At 41.1% G+C, this 27,494-nt stretch overlaps 1 protein-coding gene across 2 annotated transcripts in view; it reads left to right on the top strand.

The window, feature by feature from the left end:
- Window positions 1-27,494, top strand: part of LOC115465460 (PHD finger protein 10-like) — a 282,287-nt gene that overhangs the window by 114,782 nt on the left and 140,011 nt on the right. For both annotated transcript variants that reach the window (XM_030195940.1, XM_030195942.1), the window contains 3 exons: window positions 3,958-4,091; window positions 16,069-16,218; window positions 19,778-19,887. In XM_030195940.1, coding sequence (XP_030051800.1) covers window positions 3,958-4,091; window positions 16,069-16,218; window positions 19,778-19,887 — 394 coding nt within the window. The remainder of the gene's footprint in view (window positions 1-3,957; window positions 4,092-16,068; window positions 16,219-19,777; window positions 19,888-27,494) is intronic.

Raw genomic sequence — 27,494 nt, 5'->3', positions numbered from 1 at the left:
TCCTCTCTTCATTCCTACCTCTGCTCAGCACACTTTTCCCTTGCCAGAGCACTTGCTGGGTATCTGCAGCTCCCCAGTTTCTCTGCAGCTTCCAAGTAAGTCTCCACTCTTATCTCTCCCTATACCCTTCACTGGGAACTAGAGAACGACACTGGGACGGGGACCCACAGTAACCGTGGGGACGGGGTGGGGACATCCCACAGGGACAGGGAGAGATCTCACGGAGGTAGGGATGTGGTCAGAGCTCGTAAAGACAGAGACAAACTTTGTCCCCGTGTCACTTTCTACTTTGAAACATGTTAATGAACTGGACTGTTACTTATGTTTGTCAACAATATTTTTTTTTTTTTTTTGAAAAACAAGCAAACATGCTAGCCACAGCTAGCAAAATTTGCATTGTATGCCTGGAATAGACTTCTTAAGTCGGTATGTTAAGTTCTGTCTCTGGCCGTATTCAGATGTAGGCTGAAAGTCCACATTTTTGTGGCTGCTTTTAACGTCTCTTCTTCACCTGTTCAGTACCCATGTTTGTTTTAATCATTTCCACAATAAACAATTCCCTAATCCCATATTTGTCCTGTTTGTCACTGTTAAGTAGATTGTAAACTCTGTTGAGCAGGGACTGTCTCATATGTGTTTAATGTACAGCACTGCATACATCTAGTAGTACTATAGAAATGCTAAGTAGTATCTCTAAGGTCAGCCCAGTGCCTCTTACAGAGTTCAGTCCCCCATCTCATGCAGAAGGCCTCAATTACACAGCAGAGGTACTTCTTCTTTCTTTTGACTAGAGCTGCCTCCCATTGCTCCTGCCCTCAGTGTTTTCCCATTGGCTGGATCCTACTTATAATTTCTGTTACTGCTAGTGAACCTGGAAGTACGGAGGTCAGGGGAAGGATTGGACAACTGCAGCTAGAGGTTTTAAACTCTGAAAAGTGTCCAGAACATTATCCATCCTTCTAGCTTCCAGATATTAATGCATCAATTCCAGATTTTGATGCTGAAATATATTAAATCCTGAAAAAAAGTTGGAAAGCTGTCAGTTCCAGCCTCCTGAGGACGTCTGACAGGTTTTCTTTACACATGCGCCTAGATTTGCCTAAATACAGTCCTGCCCAGCATAGCAGGTATCTAGTTTCAAGTTTATTCAAATTTGCTATCCCACCCTACAGAAAACCTTCAGGGTGGTTTACAATCTAATATAGTTGTCAGTACACTGTACATCCATTACAAAAACTATACAATTTTAACTATTAGGTTTCATAGTAGAATTTACAATAAAGAAAGTGAAAAACACATTTATCACTAAAAAGCCAGTTCATCAGTGGTATGAGTGTGGCAGTATGGTAGGAGGAGAGAGAAGATCATGGTGGTAAAATTATATGGAGCATCCTCATTGAATTATTTCCAATGTATATGTGTTTTGGCAAATGTGGTTGCTAGAGGCTATTAGTAGAGACTGACACGGGGACCTGCAGTAACCACGGGGATGGGGACAGAGCCGACGGGGTGGGGGCAGGAATGGGGACAGAGCCCGTGAGGACAAACTATGTCCCCGTGTCACTTTCTACTTTGAAGCCTGTTAATGAACTGGACTGTTTATGTTTGTTTGATGCAGACAATATTTTTAATTTTTGGAAAAACAAGCAAACATGCTAGCCACAGATAACAAAATTTGCATGGGGATCCTGTACATCCTGCTACTAGCACATCTTCTAAGAAGACACCTTCTGTTGCAGGAGGGACTGTGGAAGACAGGAGACCTAGACTGAGTCCTGAGATTGTTAATGACTTCTTATTCATCCACAGATTAAAAAATCATAACAGTGCTTCAGAGGGCATATTTCTCCCCTCTAGGGCATATAGAACGGGTTGTATTTTGTACACCCGGACATTTTAACAGGGTGGGTTAGGATTCCTTGGGGTAGTAGAAGTCAGCTTTTGTTGGGGTTGGAAGGGTAGAGGGTGGTGGTGGGAGGGTTTATAATAGCTGCTTATTGTTATTATTGTTTTTTATTTGTAATTTATACACAACAGTTGCACAGCGTATTGTTCATTATTTATTTATTTGTTACATTTGTACCCCGCGCTTTCCCATTCGAGGCAGGTTCAGTGTGGCTTACATAGTAATAGGGGTTACAAAGTATTACAGAGAGAGTACAAGCTGTGGTATAACAGAATAATGATGGAGATATGCAGATAGGTGGGATGGGCAAGTAAGAAGGGGGTAGAAGAGGCAGGAGGGGTAAGGTGGAAATGAACAAAGGATAAGGGGTGGGAGTGGCCAGAGGAGGGAAAAGTTTGAGGGATTACATAGGGGAGTTGATGGAAGATGTGGTCTAAGTCATAGTCGTTGTCGTTATACTTCAATAAAAAGATTTAAATATAAAATCATATGTGTTCGAGGCTTCTACAGATGAGAACAGAGCCCACGAGGATAGGGCAGGGATGGGGACAAAAACTGAACCCACAGGGATGGGGCGGGGATTGGAACAAATTTTATCCCCTTGTCATTCGCCAGCCATTAGCATCTGCAGAATGCTGAGAGCCAACCAGCACATGAAACAATGAAGTTGCCAGATCCCAGCACCACGATCATGCACATATATGCTAATCCGCTCACTCCCTTTTCCTCTCCAATGCTCAGTGGACAGAACACCAAATAAAGGTGCTGTTACCACTGAAAACCCTAGGTTAGCTTGGAGCTGGCAGGGTTGTCAGCGGCAGGGTCTGTCTGCTGGGGAAGAATAGGAGCAAATATATTCTTTTTTTAAAGCAATCTCAGCTCAATCGGGCCTAATGAGGCACTTTGCTGCCAGAGAATAACAATGCTTTACTGCACTTCTCCCTGGAGCTGCTGGTCTTCTATATGACCCTGCATTTCCCGTTTCAGCTCAAGAAGTAGAGATTGTTGCCCAAAACCTGCCACAAGAAACTTCTCCCAACAGCCTTCTCCTTTCCCTCCTAGAGCCAGCCAAAGTTTCCTCGGTAAACTGCAGTGACATTTTTGAGTCTGATGAGCATAGCTTACCAATGCAGGAAAGGCTTTGCATTTTTGTATAGCTATCATAACCTGGAACCTCTTCCTCCTCCTCCCCTCTGGCATTCTGGGCATGCACAGAAAAGCTGTGCTTAACACACAACTCTTCAGCGCATGTGCTAGACACTGTCCTCCCACCAAACTCCCAAATGCTCAGCACTAACAAGGTGCCTAAATTTGCATGTCATAGGCATTGAGTATTTAGGAGATCCTTCACTGCGCTGTTGTAGCAGTATTTTTCCAGTGCTGTTTAGCACAGTGCCAGAGTTTTCAGCATCTTAGCCTGAGAGAGTAGAGCAGTTCAAAAGAAGTAGTTCCTTAACTGCTGGGTATGTATCAAAGTGTCTATACTGCAGAAGGTTGAACTTCTTCTCCCATAGAAACTCATTGTCGCCTTTTTTTTTTAACAGGGGGAGTAGAGGGAGGTGTTATTTCTCTAGAACCCTCTAGTGTGATCTGGCTTTTTTTTTTTTACTTGTCTCTTCTCTGGGTTTTCTCCCATACCTGTTAATTTAAATTTTCAGAGTTATTTTGTCCCAGAGACAGACAAACCTTCACAGTCTCTCATATATCATTGTTTCTAACACATTTGTTTGGAAAGGATGAAAAGATTTAGCTTAGCTAAAGGTAAGAAAGAATTTTAGGCCTTAGGGTGGGGGAATTCTGTGAAAAAATATTGTGTGCAGAATTTTCAAAAATATTTGCACAGAATTCCCACTGGAGTAAAATCAACATGTTCTACTAATTAGATTTTTCACCAGAATTTTAAGAAATAGGTGAAATATCCAGTGTAAAATTGGACTTAAATAAATACTGTTTTTCTGTTGATTTTAAATCATGATTTATGTTAGTTCCCTCTGTCAAAATGCTTTGAATTTTGCGAAAAACTGAAGATGTTTCATATTGTAACCATCTAGGTCTAACTGCTCTGCGAAGTGATGAAGTAATTGATCTAATGATTAAAGAGTATCCAAACAAACATGCAGAGTATTCAGTTATACTGCAAGAAAAAGAGCGTCAACGACTAGCAGATCATTACAAAGAGTACTCCGTAAGTAATCGTTATGGCTTTATTAATATATGTGTCAAAGTAAGGAACTATGAACCCTTTGTAGGTCAGTTTGTATAAATACAGAAAGTTATTTCAATAAGGTTTGTTTGTTTTTCTAATTCAGGGGTCCTTTTACTGAGCTGTGCTAGTAAATGGGCTTAGTGCATCCTTGCTGCGGGCCTTTCCTGCACATTAGGCCCATTTCTGGTGCAAATATCAAAAAGGGCACTAATGTTAGCATTAGCATGTGGTCATTTAAAAAAAAAAAATGAAGATGAGAACACTCACTGCCCTCCTAATTACGAGGTACTATGGGCTCACGCTTTATTGCCACGTTAACTAGTTAGTACATCCATAATGTCAGCGCTGTGTTAGCACATCCACATCCATTGTCCATCCATGGCATGTCCCCTCCCATAAAATATTAGAATATGAATACCACACACACACAGAGATGACAAAACTAACGCAGAACACATTAGTGCCTAACATAGCTTAGTGTTCTATTCTGCTTAGCTGTATGTTTAGTACTGAGATTGTGACCACTTGTACAAACAATTTATACGCCAAGCAAAATTAGATCTTAATCTAAACCCAAATAAAGAGAAAGTTAACCCCACTGAATAAGTGGAAAAATATACAAACTCTTCATTCAGTAACTAAGGCCTCTAAGCAACAATACTTCAGCTTTGTTTAATAAAATAAAAGAGCCTTTTTGTCTAAGTTGGCTGATTAATATGATTATATTTTTTCATTTGTTAGGAACAATTCATGTTTTGGGTATACAGGGTGAGGCAAAAAAAAAAAAAAAAAAGTAACCTACCAGAGTTTTTACACTTGGAATTACAACCTGAAATTTTACAGCTTTATTTGTTACTATGTATGTTTATGTGCTGAGTGGAATGAGATTATCTTTAAACACGGTGAAAGTTACAGACTTTTCACTGTAACCACCCAGCAATTTTCACGCATTCAAAAATGTTTGCACTGTAAAAAAATAAAATTATTTTTAAAATGGGGTACATAAGAATATAAGCATTGCCATACTGGGACAGACTGAAGGTCCATCAAGCCCATTATCCTGTTTCCAACAGTTACTCCTGCTGGAATTCTGTGCAAAAAATTTCAAAATTCTGCACACAAAATTTGCAAAATCTGCAAAATTCTGAGAGTTCGTAATAATTTAAACAATATTACAGCCCCCTCCCTGTACACAGATACCATCCGTATTTTTCCCAGCACCCATACATCTACCTATTTTCCATCCCCCCTGCACCCACACATAGCATCCATCTTTTTTCCAGCCCCCCCCCCCCGTACCCACACATAGCATCTAATTTTTTTCCAACCCCCCCTCCCTGCACCCACACAGCATCCATAGTTTTTTTCCCCGCACCCACACACCATTCAGTTTTTTCATAGCCACCGCCCGCTGCACCCACACTTGGAATTGGGAGCCAGTGCAGTTTTTCTTGGAGGTGTTTGGCGCTTTCGAATCGCGTTTTTCCAAATATAAGCCTGGCTGCCATGTTTTGAGCGGTCTGAAGTTTCTTTATGATTTGCAGCCCGCATATATTCCATTGCCGTAGTCTACATGGCTTAGTACCATTGATTGTATCAAGTTGTGAAAGAATGGTTTCACACGTTTGAGTTTCCACATTGAGTGGAACATTTTCTTTGTTGTAGATTTCACTTGGTTCTCTAGGGTGAGGTTATGGTCGATTGTAATGCCGAGAATTTTCAGGCTGTCTGAGATAGGAAGGGTGTAGTCTGGGGTGTTTATGCTTGTGGGTTTGTTGGTGTTGTATTGGGATGAGAGGATAAGACTGTGTTTTTTCTGTGTTGAGTTTTAGTTGAAATGCATTTGCCCAAGAGGCCATGATGTTCAAGCTGAGCTTCATTTCGTTGGAGATTTCGGTTGGATCATGTTTATAAGGAATGTATATTATGACATCACCTACACTGACTACTTAGTTTGTTACCTTTAGATTGTAAGCTCTCTTGAGCAGGGACTGTCCTCCCCATGTTTAAACTTGTACAGCGCTGCGTAACCCTGGCAGTGCTATAGAAATGCTAAGTAGTAGTAGTAGTATGACATCATCTGCGTAGATGAAAGGGTTGAGGCCATGGTTGGATAAGGACTTGGCTAGTGGGTTCATCATTAGGTTGAAGAGGGTTGGTGATAGTGGTGATCCTTGAGGTACTCCACAGTATGCTTTCCACGGTGTGGATATGTTTGAGTTTGACTTCACTTAGTATGTTCTGGTGGTTAGGAAGCCCTTGATCCAACTAAGTATATTTCCGCCAATGCCAAAGTAATCTAGTAGTCAATAGTATTCTATGGTTTACCATGTCGAATGCACTAGACACGTCGAATTGGAGGAGGAGTATGCTTTTACCTATTGCTATTTCCTGCTTGAATTTGGCTAGGAGAGTGATTAGCACTGTTTCAGTGCTAGGGAGTGGCCGAAATCCTGATTGTGATTCATGTAACATTGTGAATTTATTCATATAATCAGAAATTGTTTGGTTACCATGCTTTCCATCAGTTTGACTGCCAGTGGGATAGAAGCTACCGGGCAGTAGTTAGAGATTTTGTTTGTTTTATGACCTGAGCCCTTACTGTCAGCCATTCACTTAGCAGTAAGGGCTCACATGCTACCTGTGTGGTAACCTTACAGCACGTGCTAACATGGCTGTGTTGCTGATAACTCACTGAGGTGCCCTTTTACAAAGCCACAGGAGGGTTAACGCACTACCCCAGCGGTAATTCCAAGTTTGGCGTGTGCTGAATCCTGCGGTAGAAAATATTTTTTTTCTACCATGGGGGGGGGCCATGGGGGGGGGGGGGCCCCCCCCCCATGGTAGAAAAAAAATATTTTCTACCGCAGGATTCAGCACACGCCAAACTTGGAATTACCGCCGGGGTAGTGCGTTAACCCTCCTGTGGCTTTGTAAAAGGGCACCTCAGTGAGTTACTTTGTCAAATGTCTTTTAAAAATCCAGATTCACAATATTGACCGGCTCACCTTTATCCACGTTTATTCACGCCTTCACAGAAATGTAGTAGATTGCTGAAGCAAGATTTCCCTTGACTAAATTCATGTTGGCTTTGTCTAAAATCTATATGCATTGTTATAGAATACACCCACTCTGCACCTAATTTAGGCGTTAGGATTTACACCAAATAAAACATGACGTAAATGACCACAACTAAATTTTGGTTGCATGGAGAGATGCTCGGCCTAATTCTATATACCACGCAGATATTTATTATTTATTTTATTTTATTTATTGCATTTGTATCCCACATTCCCCCACCTATTTGCAGGCTCAATGTGGCTTACATAGATTTGTTAACATTTAAGACTATTCTATTAAATTTATCATACTCTAGAGAATACGCCTAGTTGTATTTTTTTCCGTGCAGAATTTTCAGGACCATATATAGAATCTGGCCCTCAATGTGTGAAAAAAAACAAATATTCTTAATTATCTTGATTGAATAAGTCTTTGCTATATCTCTGGTTTCTAGAAATTGCAATAATTTTCCTTTGTGTCCTTCCAGTGATTTGGACAAATTTGATTGTGTTATTACCTTTGCCAGTTGGTCCAAATACCTTTAGCTCTGGCCTCAGGTCCTGTATTCCAGTAAGTGTTAGATCTAAGGTAGTTCCCTCTCCTATCTGTTCCAAGACCAACTGCTTCATGAAGCAGTCATTTTTGGCAACTAGAAACTTTATCTCTCTAGCATATCTGGTTGAGACATTTACCCAGTCATATTAAGGTAATTAAAATCCCTTATTATTTAGGGCTATACTGAATATTCGTATTTGATTTGATTCAGCCCTGGATAATGCCACAAAGACATTATTCGTATCCGGCTGTATAGTGATTTAAATCTGGGGCTGTATTGTGCTAAATCCTACTGAAATAAACACTTGGGGCCCTGTTTACTAAGACACGCTACCATTTTTGGCATGCACTAATGTTAGAGACACCCATATATTCCTATGGGTGTCTCTAGTGTTAGCTCTTGCTAAAAACGTTAGCACGCCTACAGCGTGGCTTAGTAAACAGAGCCCTTCATTTCTGATTTCACATTGCTTCTTTTAATATTATGTTAAAGCTCAATGCCCATTATTTGTCTCCAGCTGAATAATATTTCTCATTATTTGTATTCGGCCGAATAGTAAAATATACTATTATGTACAGCTCTACTTATTATGTTAACAAATTTGTTAGTGAAATATTAACATAATGAAAGAAGGCGGTGTGTTTTTCCTGTCTAGATGAACAGTAGCATATATCCTACTGCTATATTCTTCCTCATCACACCTGAAATTTTTATCCATAAAGATTCCACGTTGGGGTTTTTTTTTTTTTTTGCAGGACTTCTACACTGTTTGTCATCATTAAGATATAAATGCCATCCCTCTACCAATTTATATTCAAATGATAGGTTGAATCATTTTCCAGTCTGTTACTCGTATCCCTGTTATGCACTTAAACCTCCCAGAGGTCAGCCCCTTCATAGGACGTGAGCTCAGGCCATTTCTTGTCTCTTGTACTACTCCTGGTCTCAGCTTTATAATGCATTGTTACTTCATTAGTACTTTTGAATATTTTGTGGGCTGATTGGGCCCTGTAGAAGTAATCCTCCAACTGGCTTCCTGTACTCATAGAATCCTGGAATTCTGAACCCTCTCTGCCCTCAAATAGGTCTCCTGTGGGAGCTCAGAATGCCTTGTTCTCTACTGACTTTTGCTTGTTCTCTGACTATGAACCTATCGTGCCTCCCCTGACTTCTGCTTGTTCTGGATCTGTCTCTGCCTGTAGTTTAGATTTGGTTCTACACCCAGTTTTTCTCCTGTTGCCTCCTCTGCCTGATATTTTTCTACTCTTTGCTGGAACACCCATGCTTCAAGTCCTGGCAGTTTCCTAAAGGAAAGGGAGCTGTTATTGGCGAAGGTGCAATTAAAAAGACCCCAGTGTTTCTCTAGAGTGGACCTGGCTATCACGATTCCATTGATATCTTCCTGGTCTCTGAGATTATTATGTTTACTGATCCATTTGATGCCATAGGCTTTTGGTATTTACATTCAGACAAGTGCAAATAAGTTTTTTTTTTGTTACATTTGTACCCCGCGCTTTCCCACTCATGGCAGGCTCAATGCGGCTTACATATTATATATAGGTACGTATTTGTACCTGGGGCAATGGAGGGTTAAGTGACTTGCCCAGAGTCACAAGGAGCTGCCTGTGCCTGAAGTGGGAATCGAACTCAGTTCCTCAGGACCAAAGTCCACCACCCTAACCACTAGGCCAAAGTTGCCTAGCAGTTGATGGGATAATTAGATTTTTTTGTCTGTCTGTTAACAATTGAAATGAACCTATGCTACTTCAGCCTTTCAAACAAAAATAGAGGTAATAGTGACAATTTTATATATAAAGTAAATACAAGTTTAAATATTTTCACAACCTTCTGTATTCCATGCTTAATTATGTTTTGCGATATGGAGAGGAGTATCAAATTTAAAATCCACATATTAATACCTATAATCATTTACCCCTTAGTAAATACTTAAAGTGCACTCAACTGAATTCCAACGTGTTTAAAGTCAAACTTCATCAACATTTTAGCAAATGCTATGCCAGTGTCAAGTGGACTTGTAGTTGTAATAAGTTGTTTTCCAGAAAGTGTTCTTCCAAAAAGTTAAAATGTTCATTCTTCAAGTATTTGGGAATATACAGAGAAAATGTTCTTATACCTCCCCCAACCCCCAAAGCATCAAGCAATAAAGGAGATTAAATCCTCAAACTGCAACCCACCCACCCTTACCTCAACCCAGAACCCGTTAGTGGTTGTTATACCAAACCTTTTGAATAGCATTGTGGCATCCATCAAGGGTGTGCAGTGTCACCTTTATTGTTTGCAATATCCATAGACCCCTTGGTTTAGGTAGTGCAGGATTTGCTGGGTATTTGGGGATTGTCTGGGGACAATAGTGAACATAAAATTATGCTGTTCGCAGACGATATCCTTTAGACTTTGACAGAGGCAGAGGAATCCCTGTCCCAAGTTATTCAAGTGTTAGCTCAATATGGACGGGTATCTGGTTTAAAGTCAATATGAATAAGTAAGAAATTTTAAATCTTAATTTGGTTGGTCCTGAGGTGGCTCGTCAGTGGGTTCAGAAACATCTTAAATACTTGGGGGTGTATATTACAGCTAATTTAGCTGGGCTATAATAGGAAGAGGGAGTGCCATAAATAAATAGAGAAGTCTGGGCAAAAGCATCATTTTAACTACCTGGATCCTTCCTATACAGGATACGATACGACTCTCCCAACTATCTAATTCAGCCAATAATTCCTTAAGCTTGTGGGGTGGGGGGGGGGGGAATTAACCTGGACCATTTGCTCAATGTTTAGGTAAATACTAGAGAGCTGGGCTGGCACAGTTCAATTTTGAGTTTTCTATCTCCACCTGCTGGTTGATGGACATAACTACCCACATGTCCTGGAATAGCGTGAAGAACTAATAGAAAGAAAATTATCAGGTAAGTCCTAATTTCTCCTTACTTCCGTGGCATTTCCAGATGAAACATTTACCCAGTCAATATGTGGGTAATTGAAATCTCAGTGTCACTATCAAAACCTTACAAAGTAGCAGAACAAAACACTTAACCAAAAGCAATTTTTGTCTGCTAAATCTGACCATCAATCGTATACCAAAGTGATTCTAATAAAAAAAAAGAAGAGCAAGAGACCTCAGGGTGTCACAATGGGGCTTAAGATGGAACAATACAATTATTGGTCCTACAAGCTCAAAAGACTCAACAAATTACATGGGCTAAAGAACTCCACTTAAAATCTTAAATACAGTCTTAAAAATTCACCCCACCCAAGTTTCTAATCTTGATAAGTGATTTCTATGTGTTTTTGTATCTTGGATGAGCTGTGCTTTGTCAGTTTTTGACTTTCAGCTGAGTACCATTTTGGCCCATATGACTGTGAAATATTTGGACAGAAATATTTGGGGTAGCAACAGGAGGGAGGCGCTAAGCTAGTTATGGAGGGGGACAAGCCAAGATGACATTTCTGAATATCATGCCCACCACCACATAACACACCCCTTCCCACCTGCACTTTTAAATTAGCAATTTAAGACACCAGGGCCTTCTATGCATAAAGAAACCTCCCCCTCGGGCTAATTTCAGCTACCAAGTAGAATTGCCATTATAATTGATAGCATCATTCAACAAATTCTTCTGTGTGGGAGTGGATTCTCTACAGGATTGGATAAAATCTCAATGTAAACACTGCATCTTCAGTTCTGTATCAAAGACTCTATATGCCCCAGCAGTGGAGATATCCCCCTTATAACTTGCCATACAAAAAAAAAATGTGATTATTACCTCAGGAACACCACACACTCCTTCCACTGCCGGGCACTGTGTTTAAAGCTGACAAGATTTTGTTTGTGTGGTGACCACAGGGTATGGAGACCACTAGTCTTGAGCATTTTTATTTTGGGTGCCAAGGGCCTGCTTTCAAATAGGGCTAGACAGTTTGCAAAATATCACAAAGCCATGCAAAAAGACATTAAAAACCTTTATAGCAAACTTACCAAACCATAGCAGCCCTAACCCACCTATGAAAAGGTATTGCTATAAATCTTACACTGAGCCCCAGAGCACCAATGTAACTTGTTAGTGGGAAACGGGAATGAACTGAACTGTTAGATGGCATCGCATGCTAGCAGAATCCTTCTTCTTAGTCACACATGCAGAACATGGACAGACCCTTGTCTGATGTAAAATAGGGGACCACAAAAGCATACAGACAAAAATTGAAATGGAGGACTCCCCCCCCCCCCCCCCAAAGAAAGCCAGACTCTATAAGTAGTGCAAAAATAGAAAAAAATGTACATTTCCCAGAGCAGACACAAGGAAAGTGGAGAAGTTCAAGAGTGTCTTTTTTTTTTTTCCTTTCCTTGTGTCAGTCTTCCCCTAAATTATTATCCAATTTTGCCTTTTCTATTCTCCTCTCGTCATCTTCTTTTTATTTATTTATTTGTTGCATTTGTATCTCACATTTTCCCACCAATTTGCAGGCTCAATGTGGCTTACATTATGCTGTAATGGCGATCGCCATTTCCGGATAGAGAATTACAAGAGGTATTGCATTAAGCGTATAAATGGTAAAGTAGAATACAAGGTGGTAATGCATTGAAGTTCCTGAATGATAGAGTGAATTACAAAATAAGTTAGATAATCAATTATAGAAAGTTCATTTCTGGCATGAGAAATATAGTGGTAGTGCATATTGCGTAACTTTTGTTAGTAGCAACGAAGGTTATCAGTCTAGTGTAAAGAGTTCGGTTTTGTCTAGTTCGAGTAGAGTCAAGTTGTATAGTATTTAGGATGGATCATTACGGTATGCCTTCTTGAACAGGTTGGTTTTCAGTAGTTTTCTGAAGATTGTTAGATTGTGCATTGTTTTTATTGCCTTTGGTAGTTCCATAGGTGCGTGCTTACTTTTTGCTGGCAGTGATCTTTTTTATGTTTTTTCCCCCCACTTCTCTGCTTTTATATCTGCCTATTTGATTTTACTCTTTCTTCTCTTCTCTCACCCTCTAGCCCTTAGTCTCCTTATTTTCACTTATCTACCTGTTGTCATGAAAGATTATAGCCTTTTAAACACCAGAAGCCCAATATTCTACTGACAACGATCAAAGTTTGCTGACCACCACCGGCCTTATACCTGGAAATTCAATGTTAGGCAATGTCCGGTCTCTGGCATTGAACGTCCAGCTATACGGAGCTGGTGAAAACATAGCTGGTTAAATGCGATATTGGGCACTTAACCAGTTATGAAGAACCATATAAAGATAGGACTGTGTTTTATGTGGTCCTGTTTATGCGGCTATCTTAGCTGGTTAAGTGATGACTCCACCTCTGGAATGCCCCCAAAATAGCCAGTTTTGGAAGTAACTGTCATATATACTCACATATAAAATTTGACTGATTTTTAAAGTAAAAAATTTGGGGGGGGGGGGGGGGGGGGTACCTATACATGAGTTTGCTATCAGCTCTAGCACCTAACTAATCACCCATGCCGATTCCAGCATCTCCCTCTCTGTCTGGGATCCAGCACCTCATATCCTGTGATCTGCCCCCGTCCCATGGGCAGCAGCTGGCAGCATATTCTTCCCCTTCCCTTCATCTAGGGCTGTGTTCCTCCATACCTCTTCCAGCGCTGTTTCTGTGCGGGCGGAGCCTTCCTGTACAGGCCCACATTTACGCATGCTGCCACAATCTGCTTCCTGTCGTGCTTGAGCATGAGCATGTACAGGAACACCCCATTCCAGCACAGAAACAGCATTGGAGAGATAGGAAGAGATATGGAGGAAGGGGGGCAATAGACTTCCAACTGCTGCCTGAAAAACCAGGGGAGATCGCGGGAGATGAAGCAGTAGACCATGTGATTTATATATTAGTATAAGATGGGAGTGAAAGTTAGGATGCAGCTTGTACACAAAACCGACCTATATGCGAGTATCTAACAGTAAGCCAGAGGGGGTTTATGAGACCATCGCAGGAGTCTGGCAGAAGAAGACTGCAGAATTGCACTGGCTGTCATTCCCTTGTTTCTCTTTCCCCCCATTGATGGCTTGCTAAGAGCCAAAGTGAAGCTTGAAACATACTATTATATGTTTCAAGCCTCATTTTGGAGAATCACTATCTAAAGCAAGGCTTAAAATATAATATTGTGAGATGGGCCAATAGAAGGGAGTACTGGTTATAAATTAAGTAGAGAGGTGTGGTAGCCGTGTTAGTCCACTCTTAAAGGTTATCAATAGAAATCAAACAAAATAAAACATGGAAAAGAAAATAAGATGATACCTTTTTTATTGGACATAACTTAATACATTTCTTGATTAGCTTTCGAAGGTTGCCCTTCGTCAGATTGGAAATAAGCAAATGTGTTAGTTGACAGTGTATGTAAGTGAAGCTTCAAAGCATTTAAATGACAGTCTAGCAAGGTGGGGGTTGGGTACATTAAAGCATTTTATTTCATTGATAGTCTAACAGGATGGGTGTGGGTAGTTGAGAGGAGAGTGATAAGCAAAGAAATACAACTTATAAATTGGTTATAAATTGAAATTAAATACCAATAGGACAGAGGTTCAGTGTTTTTCTCTCCCTTCGATAGAACCAGCTATTATACCTCTGTCAATCATGGGTTCTCATTTTGTACTGGGATCTTCTTTGAGGGTATTAGGGATTATTTTAGATAATCAACTGACTATGAAGAATCAAATAAACAACTTGCAAAAAGGGGTTTTGTCAGGCTGAGGCACTTACAACGTATAAAAAAGGTAATTACTCAGGAATGTTTTCAAGTTGTGGTTCATACACTGGTGTGTCTCAGCTTGACTACTGTAACTCCTTATATTTCTGCTGTTCTAAATCATCAATGGGACGACTTCCCTATGAAGAAAGACTAAGAAGGCTAGGGCTTTTCAGCTTGGAGAAGAGACGGCCGAGGGGAGACATGATAGAGGTATATAAAATAATGAGTGGAGTGGAACAGGTGGATGTGAAGCGTCTGTTCACGCTTTCCAAAAATACTAGGACTAGGGGGCATGCGATGAAACTACAGTGTAGTAAATTTAAAACAAATCGGAGAAAATATTTCTTCACCCAACGTATAATTAAACTCTGGAATTCGTTGTCGGAGAATGTGGTGAAAGCGGTTAGCTTAGCAGAGTTTAAAAAGGGGTTAGACGGTTTCCTAAAGGACAAGTCCATAAACCATTACTAAATGGACTTGGGAAAAATCCACAATTCCAGGAGTAACATGTATAGAATGTTTGTACGTTTGGGAAGCGTGCCAGGTGCCCTTGGCCTAGATTGGCTGCTGTCGTGGACAGGATGCTGGGTTCGATGGGCCCTTGGTCTTTTCCCAGTGTGGCATTACTTATGTACTTAGAAATGTTAAGTAGTAGTAGTAGTAGTACTTATAATGTGGCATTTTCAGATCATAGGACAGGGAAATACCCAGTATACCTGAATTTAACTCACCTTGAGCTACTACTAAAAAAGGTGTGAGCAAAGTCGAAATAATAAAAAAAATTTAAAAATATGTAGCGGAATATAAATTTTCTAATGTATTGTATTGGAGAAAGTAGCAAAAGTGTCAGCACCACACAACCTAATGCTAGAGTGGAGGAGGCAGTGTTGTAAAATCAAAGAAGAAAAAGATTAGGAATCTGTGGCATTGTAGCAATCCTGAGACCAAAGAACAGAAGCAGAAGATTTAGTGAGCTGTCAGTTTGTCAGAGACTGAGAGAGCCTAACTGAAGGGAAATGGGAGTGATTTCAGAGTGGGGTGGGTATTGACTGGTGGCAGAGTGAGCTTTTGACAACAGAAAGAGCGGGACTGCTAGGGACAGAATGGGAAATTACAGGGTGTTGGAACACAGAAATTATTGCTTAGGACAGGGTGGGCAGTTAGAGAGAGAGGCTACTGGATTCATGGTGAGGAAGGGCGGCATTGAGGGAGAGGGATCGAACTACATACATTCTCTCTCTCTCTCTCTCTCTCTCTCTCTCTCTCTCTCAACCTGCACCTTGTCCCCAGCAGTTTCTCTCTTTTTTTCTCAGCCTGCCCCCCCCTCCCGGTTTTCAATTCAGTGGTCTCTCTTTCAATCACTACCCTGTCCTGACCAGCACTCACTTAATGCTCCTCTTCCTCATCAGTCTTTTGTCTACCCACACCATGGCTCCATTAGTCCCTCTTTTTTCACTTCTCACCCTTGTCATATGTGCCATATAAGTGAATGGGAAAATGAGGGAAGCATGTGGGGGTCCATGACATTTCTGAAGGTTTATAAGGGATCCTCACTGTGAAGAAAGGAACCCTGAGATTAAATCATTCTTTTAACATCACCCCTCTTTTGTTTCAGCAATTGCAGCAACAAAACACTCAGAAAGTAGAACCTAGCAAAGTTCCAGAATATATTAAAAAAGCTGCCAAGAAAGCTGCAGAGTTTAACAGCAATTTGAATCGGGAGCGAATGGAAGAAAGACGAGCCTACTTTGATTTACAAACACATGTAAGATTTCTTAAATATGTTAACTTGGATGTTGTTAGTTGTAACAAATTCAACATTAATGTGAATAAAAGAGCAAACTAAAGGCTTGTGGCTTCTTTTACAAAGTCATGCTAGTGATTCCCATGTGGCAAATGAGAGGAAGCCCATAGGAACTGAATGGGCTTCCTCTCATTTGCTGCGCTGGGAATCACTAGCACGGTTTAGTAAAAGAAGCCCTAAATAATTTTTCTCATGGAGATGCCCTTCCACAAGTGTCATCTTTTGTAGGCACTGATCCTTGTTTTTTTTTTTTACTTTTGTACAAAATGTGGCCGCAAAGCGCTTTCTTAAATGAATAAAATTAAATTAAGTGTTTAAAAAACATTAATTAAATAATGTAATGCTTAGTTGGTACCGGTATTTTAAATTCAATACATTAATTTTGTTTTTAAAAACTACAAACATCCATTTTAAAGTTAGTCCTGAGTGTCACTTTGGGAGGGCAGTGTTTGAAATTAAAGCGTTTAAACGTAATTAGCTGTCAGAAAATTGCTACTCCACTTTTCAATGGAACTAGAAATTCAGACTCCTAGCAGCATTTACAGGAGGGATAAGTTTGGGGATAGAGTGAGGAAGAGGAAAATTACCACTCGGTGATTTTTAAAAGTTTGAGTGTATTTTGTTTGGTTTAGGGGCCTTTTTACTAAAGTGTGCAGAAGGATGAATTCTCTGTATGGTGCTGAAAAAAGCGCTATTCTATAAGCTGCACTTAAAGTTAGGTTCAGTTTATAGAACAGCGCTTACGTCCGGGAATCACACCTAACTTTTGGTGCGGCCATTTGCACCAGCTGAAACGTGGTGCAAATGTGCACACCTAAATTAGGTACGTATCCCCCCTTATTCTATAACATGAATAAATGCTAGGAACCACCCCCCTTTCGCCCATGACCCTCCCATTTCCGCGCTCCTTTTTTTTACTTGTGCGTAAAATTTAGGCACATAAATTTCAATTAAATCTAAATAGTACCAATAATTGATTGTTAAGCTAATTATTGGTGCTAATTAGTTCATTAATTTGCATGCACAAATTGGGCACGCCCAAATTTGTGCATGCAATTTTTGATGACTTTTATAGAATTAGGGGGAAAATATACAGTACAGTTACCATGGCTTAACGGGGGATTTTACCTGGTGGTAGCTGCAAATTTTATGGTATCTTTTGAGGGTATTCCCACTATTTTTATTGTCGGTTGTGCGTTAATGATCCCATTAATGCACTGTACCTGCTAAGAATTAATGTGAGACTTTCGGGTGGAGTTATCCTGATGGAAGGGGTTGTGGCTTTTCTGGTGGGGGTGCATGGCAGTGGTGAAGATGAATGTGCTGCCTAGATTGTTATTTCTGTTTCAGTCACTGCCAGTGGCTGTTCCGAGGCTGACACAAACAACTGCAGAGTTTTCTGTCACAGTTTATTTGGGAGGGCAGACATCCCCGTTTGGCAGGACGTATATTGTCGGGGGGGGGGGAGGGGGACTCCTGAGAGGGGGGGGGGTAGAGCGGTGCCCAGTATTGAGTGGTATTAATTTGCTGCCCAACTGCGGATGATTATAGACTGGGAGAGGGGGAAAACAAAGCCAACTAGTCAGGTGGAGCAATCATATAGCCCTGATAAGCCAATGAGTTCCTACTTGTGGACTACTGAAGGAGTGGGAGTGATTTTGGCTGGGATACAAAATCCGTTTGTGAGGCATCTGGTGGAACTGTGGGGAGAAGTGCGGAGGAAATGGGGCCAGACTGATAGGGTGTCTGCACTTGCGTCTTTGCGATAGGAGCCAAAATTTGGAGCTGGGAAAGAGAAAATGCCATATTTGTGCGGTGGGAACAAATGGGTATATTGAATTTCCAAGCTGTGCTGCAGGGGGGTAGGATGAAGAGTTTTGATACGCTGTGCTCCTGCCTGGGGGAGTGGAGGAGTGGCCTAGTGGTTAGAGCACCGGTCTTGCAATCCAGAGGTGGCCGGTTCAAATCCCACTGCTGCTCCTTGTGATCTTGGGCAAGTCACTTAACCCTCCATTTCCTCAGGTACAAATTTAGATTGTGAGTCCTCCTGGGACAGAGAAATATCCAATGTACCTGAATGTAACTCACCTTGAGCTACTACTGAAAAAGGTGTGAGCAAATTCTAAATAAATAAAATAAATTTTTTCCTATTTACAGATTCAACACTTTGTGGGGACACTGGGTTGGAGGGGGGAGAACCCTCAAGAGCTGGAAAGTCTGGAAAACCTGTGACTTTTGTTGAGGAGGGTGCCCCGATCAATATCAGTGATATATAAATTTTTTAGGGGATGTGATCCCAGACCATTTGGTTTTCAGGGGGCCTGGGAGGAAGATTTAAATTGCCGTTTTTCTGATCAGGAGTGGGAAGTTATTTGTGGGGAGGTTCAGAAAGCTTTGATATGTGGTTTGGTGCAGGAAAATGCTTATAAAGTCTTATCCAGATGGTATTACATACCTGAGAGATTGAAGCGGACGTACCCTGGTCAGACATATGCTGGAGGATTAAATCCCAGCTGGGTTCTTTTCTACATATATGGTGGACCTGCCCAAGAGTGGTTCCCTTCTGGCAGGCTGTTATGAAAGCGTTAGTAATATTGATAGAATCATCATTGGTGTGTAGTCCTGTGGTATGCCTCTTACGTTTATATAATGAGCGGGATTCTTGGGAAGAGAGCAAATGGCTGCGACGGGGTTGGCAGCAGCCAAGTGCCTTATAGCACAGCATTGGAAGAAGGTAGACCCCCCGACTTTGGGTGATTGGAAATGCAAAATGGGTCAGTTAATACATATGGAGCGCCTTACGGCTTATTGCAGGGAGGGGGTTCTGCGACATAAGGATGGGTGAGCTCGATTCCAACAGCGATTACTATGCATTTAGGATGATGGAGAATTAGAGGATGTTGATGGGCTTGGAGGGGGTGAGAGAGCGTGCCTCAAAGAACCAAGGGGCATTCTCAAGTTATGAAGGAGCTGGAAGAGGTTGGATGGTTGGGAGGGGGGTGGCGCATATTATTGGTGCACAGTTTATTTGGGGTGTGGAAGTTGTTTAAGGGACTAATTATATAACAAACAATGTAGAGGAGTTCAACTAGCTGATAACCTTGAGTGTGTTGTATTAGTCTAGAAATTGTTAGCCCCGGTGTGGGCACGAATGAGCAGGATGTGCTCTTTCTGAAAGTTGACTGTTCCAAAAAAAAAAAAAAGAATTCACATGAGACCAGTTACTGTTAACACTTCCATGGTCACTTTCTGCCCATGCTATGTCCCTGAGGGAAAAAAAATCTGAAAAATGCAGTTATGTGCAATTTAATACATGGAAACAATCAATTACTGCAAAACCCCGTAATGCAGTTGCACAGTAGCCTGTTTCAACTTGTTAACTGCACGATATGGGCTTAACACTCTTTAGTAAAAAGGCCCCCCTAGAGAGGCTGTTTTCTCACGAGTACATTAGCATGATTTTTTATTTGGATTTTTAAAAATTTGTAATTATGAATTTAATTTTTATTGTATAATATAGATTATCCAGGTGCCTCAAGGAAACTACAAAGTTTTACCTTCAGAAAGAACAAAAGTCGGTCCTTATCCTGTCTCTCTCATACCAGGGCAGTTCCAGGAGTACTACAAAAGGTACTTTTAACTTGTAAGAAATAGTTTACAAAATTGTTTACTTGCCTTGAAGCATGGTAAATAAGAAAAAGTGACTATTAAGATATTAATGCTTTGAAATAATAATGAAAAAAAATCACTGAAGCCTAATGAGTTTAAACCATCCTAAATTGTTCTAGTTTAAAACCAATGTTTTTATTTACTTTGCAGAAAAAAAAATCACTGTTAGATCAGTGTTTGGCTTTCTTGGGTCATATTATTTAAGAACAGAAAAATTGCCCTATGGTTGGTTGGTTGGTTGGTTTGTTTGTTTATTTATTGCATTTGTATCCCACATTTTCCCACCTATTTGCAGGCTCAATGTGGCTTACAGAGTTTGTTATGACATAGTCATTCCATGATGTCAGATACCCTTAGTATTGTATAGAGATTAAGTAAGGGAGGAGAGAAGGAAGGTGTTAGGCAGGATAGTATGGAAGGTGGACTTTAATAATTGGAAGGATTGGTGAGGTAGTTTTGTGAGGCTATGGGTTCTCTTTGTAGACCTTGTTGAAGAGATGTGTCTTCAAAGATTTGCGGAAGTTGGTTATTTCGTCACTAGCTTTCAGGGCTGTAGGTAATGCATTCCACAGCTGCGTGCTCATGTAAGAGAAGGTGGTGGCGTGATTCAGCTTGTATTTTAGTCCTTTACAGCTGGGGAAGTGCAGATTGAGAAATTTGTGGGATGATCTTATGGCGTTCCTGGGAGGCAAGTCCACGAGGTTTAGCATCTAGATTGGGGCGTCTGCGTGAATGATTTTGTGTACAATCATGCAGATCTTGAACGGAATGCGTTCCTTGAGTGGGAGCCAGTGAAGTTTCTCTCTTAGGGGTTTTGCACTTTCGTATTCCAAATATGAGTCTGGCGGCGGTATTCTGGGCTGTTTGGAGTTTTTTGATAGTCTGTTCTTTGCAGCCAGCGTATAGTGCATTGCAGTAGTCTAGATGACTTATTACCATTGACTGTACTAGGGTACGGAATATGTATCTTGGGAAGAAAGGTTTTACTCGTTTGAGTTTCCACATGGAGTGGAACATCTTTTTTGTTGTGTTCTTCACGTGAGCATCGAGTGTGAGGTTTCGGTCAATGGTAACTCCAAGAATTTTCAGATTTTGTGCAACGGGGAGAGAGCAGTATGGTGTGGTTATGGTGGAGTATTTGTTTTTGTTGTGTTGTGAGGTGAGTACAAGACATTCAGGCATATTTTCAAAGCACTTTGGGAGGCTAAGTTCCACAGGTTTCTATGGAACTTTGGGAGGCTAAGTGCTTTGAAAATGAGCTTGATTGTGTTTTTTTTGCATTGAGTTTTAGCTGGAATGCATCCGCCCAGGAATGCATGATTTGGAGGCTTTGGTTGATCTCATTGGTGATTTCATTTAGATTGTGTTTGAATGGGATGTAAATCGTGATCCTCTCCGTATATGTAGGGATTAAGGTTTTGATTGGCTAGAAGTTTGACTAAAGGTATCATCATTAGGTTGAAGAGAGTTGGTGATAGGGGGGATCCTTGGGGAACTCCACATTCAGGTATCCATGGGGGTGATATGTCCGCGTTCGTTGTTACTTGGTATGATCTTGTGGTCAGGAATCCTTTGAACCATTTGAGAACTGTACCTCCTACTCCAAAGTATTCTAGTATATGTAGTAGTATTCCATGATTAACCATGTCGAAGGCGCTGGACATGTCGAATTGTAGGAGGAGTATGTTGCTACTAGTTGCAATTGCTTGTTTGAATGAATTCATTGCGGATACTAGTACAGTTTTGATGCTGTGATTTGACCAAAATCCTGATTGAGATTCATGTAGAATTAGATCAAGATTTGACCGAAATCCTGATTGAGATTCATGTAGAATTAGATCAAGATGGCGTCCGTGTGAGGCAGTGCTGCTTTGAGGTCTTGGAACGCCAAGCTCTGCTCACCAGCGTCTTTCTTTCTTTCACCCTGCATAATGGTGAAAAGAAAGGGGAAGATCAGGGCTAAAGCCGCTGCAAGCCCCGGCGGAAACCTGACGCTGCGACAGCCGACCTAGGAAGCATTCGACCTTCAGGCATCTGGAGCCCTGACCCCAGCCCAGGTTGGGTCCCCAGAACAACTTGGGGACCTTAGCGTGGAGGCGGTATCTTTAAGCCCGCCATCCCTGACTGCCCTGCCGAGACCGTGCAGAGAAGCGGGAACGACGGAAGAACCTCAAGTGGAAGTAATTGAGGTTAGCGGTGGCCCCGTCAGGTACTCGACCCCGGAAAGATTAACAGCGTGAGTCAGGGCGGGAGATATTGAATCCTCGCTTTCCCCCATCCAGGTGGCTCCGTTAACGGGACTCGGCATGGGAACTAAACTGGCAGTTGTCACTTTGGAGGCCCTCTGGGACGCAATCCAGTCTATCAATTCGTCACTACTTCAAGTTACAAATTCCCTTACTTCTGAAGTGAAGGATCTAAAAATGCAGCATCAAGTCGTGGAATCGAAACTCAAGGAGCAGGAAGGAAAATGTGAGTCAAATTCTAATGAAATAAAATAGATACAAACCATTACTATTGTTGGCAATAAAGTAACAGAAAAAGAGGTGTCTCAAAGGAAAATTGAATTTTTTGAAAATCAACTCGGGCGTAACAACCTGAGATTTTTAAATTTTCCTAAGACTCCATTGATACCCCCTTTGGAAATGCTGAAAACATATTTCACCGAAATACTTGGAATTCCTAAAGAAGCTTTACCTCCAATTATTAAGGCTTACTATATTACTGGAGCCAAAGCATTACAAGCGGAAGTTCCGGAGAATTTAACACAATTTCTAGAGTCATCATTAGAAATTATTATAGAACGCATGACCCTCTTGGCTTCTTTTGTTTTCGAATCGGACAGAAATCATGTTTTCAGACTTTACTTCAGATTTATTTCAGCTCAATTCCTTGGGTCAAAGATTCAGATTTTCCCGGATCTTAGTAAATCTACTCAAAGGAGGAGAAAAGAATTTTTGGGTCTTAGGTCCCGGGTACTTTCTTTAGGAGGTACCTTTAAATTGAAATTTGCATGCAGATGTCTTATCTCCTTGAATGTGGTATATTATGTGTTTTTTGAACCTGAAAAATTGAGACAGTTTATAGTTGCCAAAGAAAGTGGTGGCGAAATGACTCTGGGAGCACCAGGAGGGAGCTGAAACCGCTGGCAGAGGAAAGGACTCTAGCCTCACAATACTTAGTTTAGAGAGATTTCTTTTTCTCTTAATTGCTTCAAATATATTCTTTGTATCTTGATCATTAATGTGGACTAAGTAACAAAGTAATTTCATATAATCCTTGAAGGACTGAAGTAAATTTTTCTTTTGTATATTTTCCTGATTTTCCAACATTTATTTTATGTAAATGTTTATTTGAAATTATAAATAAATAAAAAGAGATTCATGTAGAATTGAGTGTTTATTTAGGTATTCAGAGAGTTGTTTCGTCACTATGCCCTCCATGAGTTTGGTTATGAGCGGGATAGATTGTAAGCTCTTTGAGCAGGGACTGTCTTTCTTCTATGTTTGTGCAGCGCTGCGTATGCCTTGTAGCGCTATAGAAATGCTAAATAGTAGTAGTAGTAGTACTACTGGGCAATAATTGGTTAGGTCCATTGTGCTTTTCTTAGCATCTTTGGCAGCGGAATAAGTAAGATGTTTCCTTTCTCCGTGGGAAAGAGACCATTTTGAAGCCTGTGGTTTACATGATTCATGAGGTCTTTTTTTTGAATTGTTTGAGGGCGGATCTTATTAGGCTATTGGGGCAAATATCTAATTTGCATTGTGACTTGGCGTATTTTACAAGCCATTGTGAGATTTCATCTGGCAATATCGTGTCAAATTTGGTCCATGATCGATCTTGCTGGGCTTTCCTCAGGTTTTGGATCTAGACATTCAAGGATGCTTGTGTACTCAGTTGTGCTGGTGGGCATCATGAGTCGGAGCTTTATGATTTTTTTTTTCCTTGAAGTAGTTCGCAAGATTGGTTGTGGATGGGGTGTCTGTGTTGTTAGAGGTAACCGGTGTAGTATTTAGGAGTTTGTTTACGAGTGAGAAGAGTTTGTGTGTATCCTTGTAGTTTGGTCCTATTTTGGTTTTGTAGTACGTTCTTTTAGTTTGTCTGATAGTGTATTTGTTTTTTCTTTGTAGCTGTTTCCAGTCTTTGAGTGTTCTGTTTGTCTTTTTTCTTGCTCCATGCTCATTCTAATCTTCTGACCTATGTTTTTAGTTCTTTCAATTCTTCATTAAACCATGGTATTGAGTTTTTTCTATGTGTGGTTCTGGTTTGCAGTGGTACTTTGTTGTCTAGTACTGTTCTACATCTGTTGTCCCATTCTTGGAGAAATTGGGGCGAGTCTGTAGGTGTTGTCCATTCGTCGGTATAGAATTGCTGCCAGAATGTTGGTGAGTCTATTTTGCCTCTCGTAGTATAGGTTTTTTGCTCTTGTTTTTGTTGTGTCTTTTTTGTTCTCCAGCGGAGGGAGAGGTTTGCTTTGTAGTGATCGGACCATGGCATGGCTGTCCACTTTGTGTTTATAAGTGTGAGATTAGGTTCTGCTGAGAATTTGTTGGTGATATCTAATGTGTGTCCTTTATTATGGGTGGGTTGCATGTTTGGCCAGTGAAGCTCCCATAGTTGGAGGAATTCCTTGCATTCACATACATTGCTTGAGTTGGTGTCTTCAAGATAAAGATTGATGTCTCCTGCTATGAGAAGGTCCTGGATGGAAACGCAAGTATTCGATATGAAATCCATAAAGTGTGTTTGTGAGTCTTGCCAGTTGCCCGGGGGTCTGTAGAATAGGATTAAGTTTAGGTGATCACGTAGTTTGGGGTGGTTGATTCTGACTGAGGCAATTTCAAGTTGGGGAAGCAAAGATTCTGCTGTTGTTGTGACTGTGAATTCGGATTTATAAATTATTGCTATGCCTCCTCCTCTTTTTCCTTCTCTTGTCCAGTGGGTAATTTTGTATCCTGGAGGGCAGAGCTCTAGGATTATTGGATCTTTGGAGTCACGGATCCAAGTTTCACTATTAAGTAGGAAATCGAGATGTTCATCAGTTATCCAGTCGGTTATAGTTGTGGTTTTATTAACTGCCGATCTGGCATTGATGTAGCCTATTTGTATTAGTTGGTGGTGTTCAGTTGGGTTTGAGGTAGTGGTAATTTTTATCAGTTGTCTGTCTTCTTGATGTGTGAGTTTAAGTTCTTTCTTTCTTTCCTTTCTTTCCTTTCTTTCCTTTCTGTTGATGGTGTCCGTGGATAGTAGGTTTTTCGTGGCCTTTTTTGATTTTTTGAATAGGCATGTTGTGTATGGGTTGTGTGGGTGGTTTGTGAGTTGTGGGACTATTGTCTGTACTAGGGATTATGAGTGTGTGTTGGATTAGGGTGAGACAGTAGATAGTTAAGAATAGTTTACTGGCATTCATATCAGTATTAGTTTGTGTAGTTTAGAACATTAGAGGATATCAAATTGGTTATCAAATCTTAATACCATTGCTTTAAGGTTTAAGAAAGGCAAATTACAGTTCTATAAGCAGTATCATGCTATGAGATGCAAATTTTAGAAGCATTACGCAGTGTTAACATCGAGCAGTGTCGACGTCAACAGTATCAACATTAAGCTGTGTCAGCATCGATCTAACTGTGGCCAATCTATGTCACAAGTATTTGGCAGAATCCCAAAAAGTAGCAAGATCCCTACACTTAAAGCAATAGCTTTCCCCAGGTTTATCTTAATAACGGTATATGAACTTTTCTTTTCTGGAATTTGTCTAAACTTTTTTCAAACACAGTCACACTAATTGCTTTCACCACATCTTCCAGCAATGAGTTTCAGAGCTTAGCTATTTTTTGAGGGACTCTTTTACTAAAGGGTTGGTGCGTGGCAACAGGCTTGCCATACCAATCTGGAACTACTACCAGTGCGCGCCATTTCTGGCACTCCAAAAATATTTTATCAATGGGTGGCGGTAAATGTTCCCCCCCCCCCCCCCACACACACACACCAAAAATTATATAGATGCGCACTCAGAGGCAATTGGAACTCTAGATCAGCAGGTAGCGGATCTCAAGACAGGTCAACAACAACTACTGGATAAATTGGAGGATTTAGAAAATTGCAGCTGCCATCGCAATCTGCGATTCAGGGGTCTTCCCGAAACTCTTACCTACCAAGATTGCGAGTCGGTAGTTCTAAAGCTGGTAAGCGATCTGTTGGCCGCGAGCGGGGTCACGCTCAAACCCACAACTATCCTATTGGAAAGATCTCATAGAGTGCTTGGCCCACCGCAAAACAATCTATCTAAAGATATTATCGCATGCTTTCAAGACCATAAACTTAAAGAACAAGTTATGAAGGCTGCGCGTCAGGTCCAGAACTTTCAGTGGGATTCTTACAATATAGAAATATACCAAGATTTGGCAGCAGCCACACTTAAACGTCGAGCGGAGTTAAAACCAGTCACCAGGAGGCTTTGAGAACTAGACATCCGCTACAGATGGCATCATCCCTTTGCACTAGTTTTCTATAAAGATGGGAAGATGCATCAAGTTAAATCGATATCAGAGGTCCGGGAGATTCTCCCAGAAGAGGGCCCAACAGCAATGCCTACATCTTCGGGCCCTGGAAAGATCGCTCCTTCTTTGGCACCCCCTTTTAAATGGCAACGAGTGGAGAAGGGCCCTAGACAACTGCAGCGCCAGCAATCTGCCACCCGGGTCACCTGACTGGTTTGAACTTTAACGACATTCTCACCTGGTTATACTGGCCATAACAAATTACCTGGAGACGGGTAACAAGCATGCCTTTTAAGGTGGTTTGCTCGAGGGTTTGGGGTGTATTGTGGTGAGCCTTTGATGTTGCTCCTTCCTGTATTATTTAGGGTTTTACAAATGTTCTATGTATAATATTTAAGGCTGCCTTGTATAAATGATAGCCAATTTTTTGTTTGCTGTTTCTGTGGTCTATAAGGTGGGCGGGTATTTAACTCGTACTTCCTCTGTTGACAACCTTCCATATTTGGATGGGGAGTCTTGGGTGCAAGAGGGGGGGACTCAGGAGTGAGAGGGGGAGAAGGGGGAGGGTTTGGGAGATGAATGAGATGAGGTGGAATGAGCTAGGGATTTGGGGGATGGATGCATGGGGCTCTCTGGAGGTGAGTGGAAGGAGGACATGTATTGATCAAGATGTCGGATATTACATTGTTACTTCTGAATGTTAGGGGGCTGAATATACGTAGGAAGAGGCAGCTCCTTTTTGGGGAGTTGCTCCGCCTTCGGGTGGACATGGCCCTAGTGCAGGAGACCCATTTAAAACCAACCCATGAGCATCTGTGCCACCACCGAAGGTACTCCACTATATATTTCGCATCTAACACTGATAACTCTAAAAATAGAGGAGTTTTGATTGCTTTTAGTGATTCCAAGCCATGGGAAATTTTGAAAGTCGGAAGAGACAGGGGAGGGCGATACTTACTAGTGGTTCTCTCACTTTTAGGGGTCATGTCTACACTCTAGTGAATGTATATGGCCCTAATGCTGACCATGGGGAATATTTTTCCAGCCTAGATCAGTTACTTTTGAACC

This window comes from Microcaecilia unicolor, chromosome 3, assembly GCF_901765095.1.
Source record: "Microcaecilia unicolor chromosome 3, aMicUni1.1, whole genome shotgun sequence".
Classification (NCBI taxonomy): Eukaryota; Metazoa; Chordata; class Amphibia; order Gymnophiona; family Siphonopidae; genus Microcaecilia; species Microcaecilia unicolor.
This window is presented reverse-complemented; position numbering and strand designations above follow the sequence as displayed.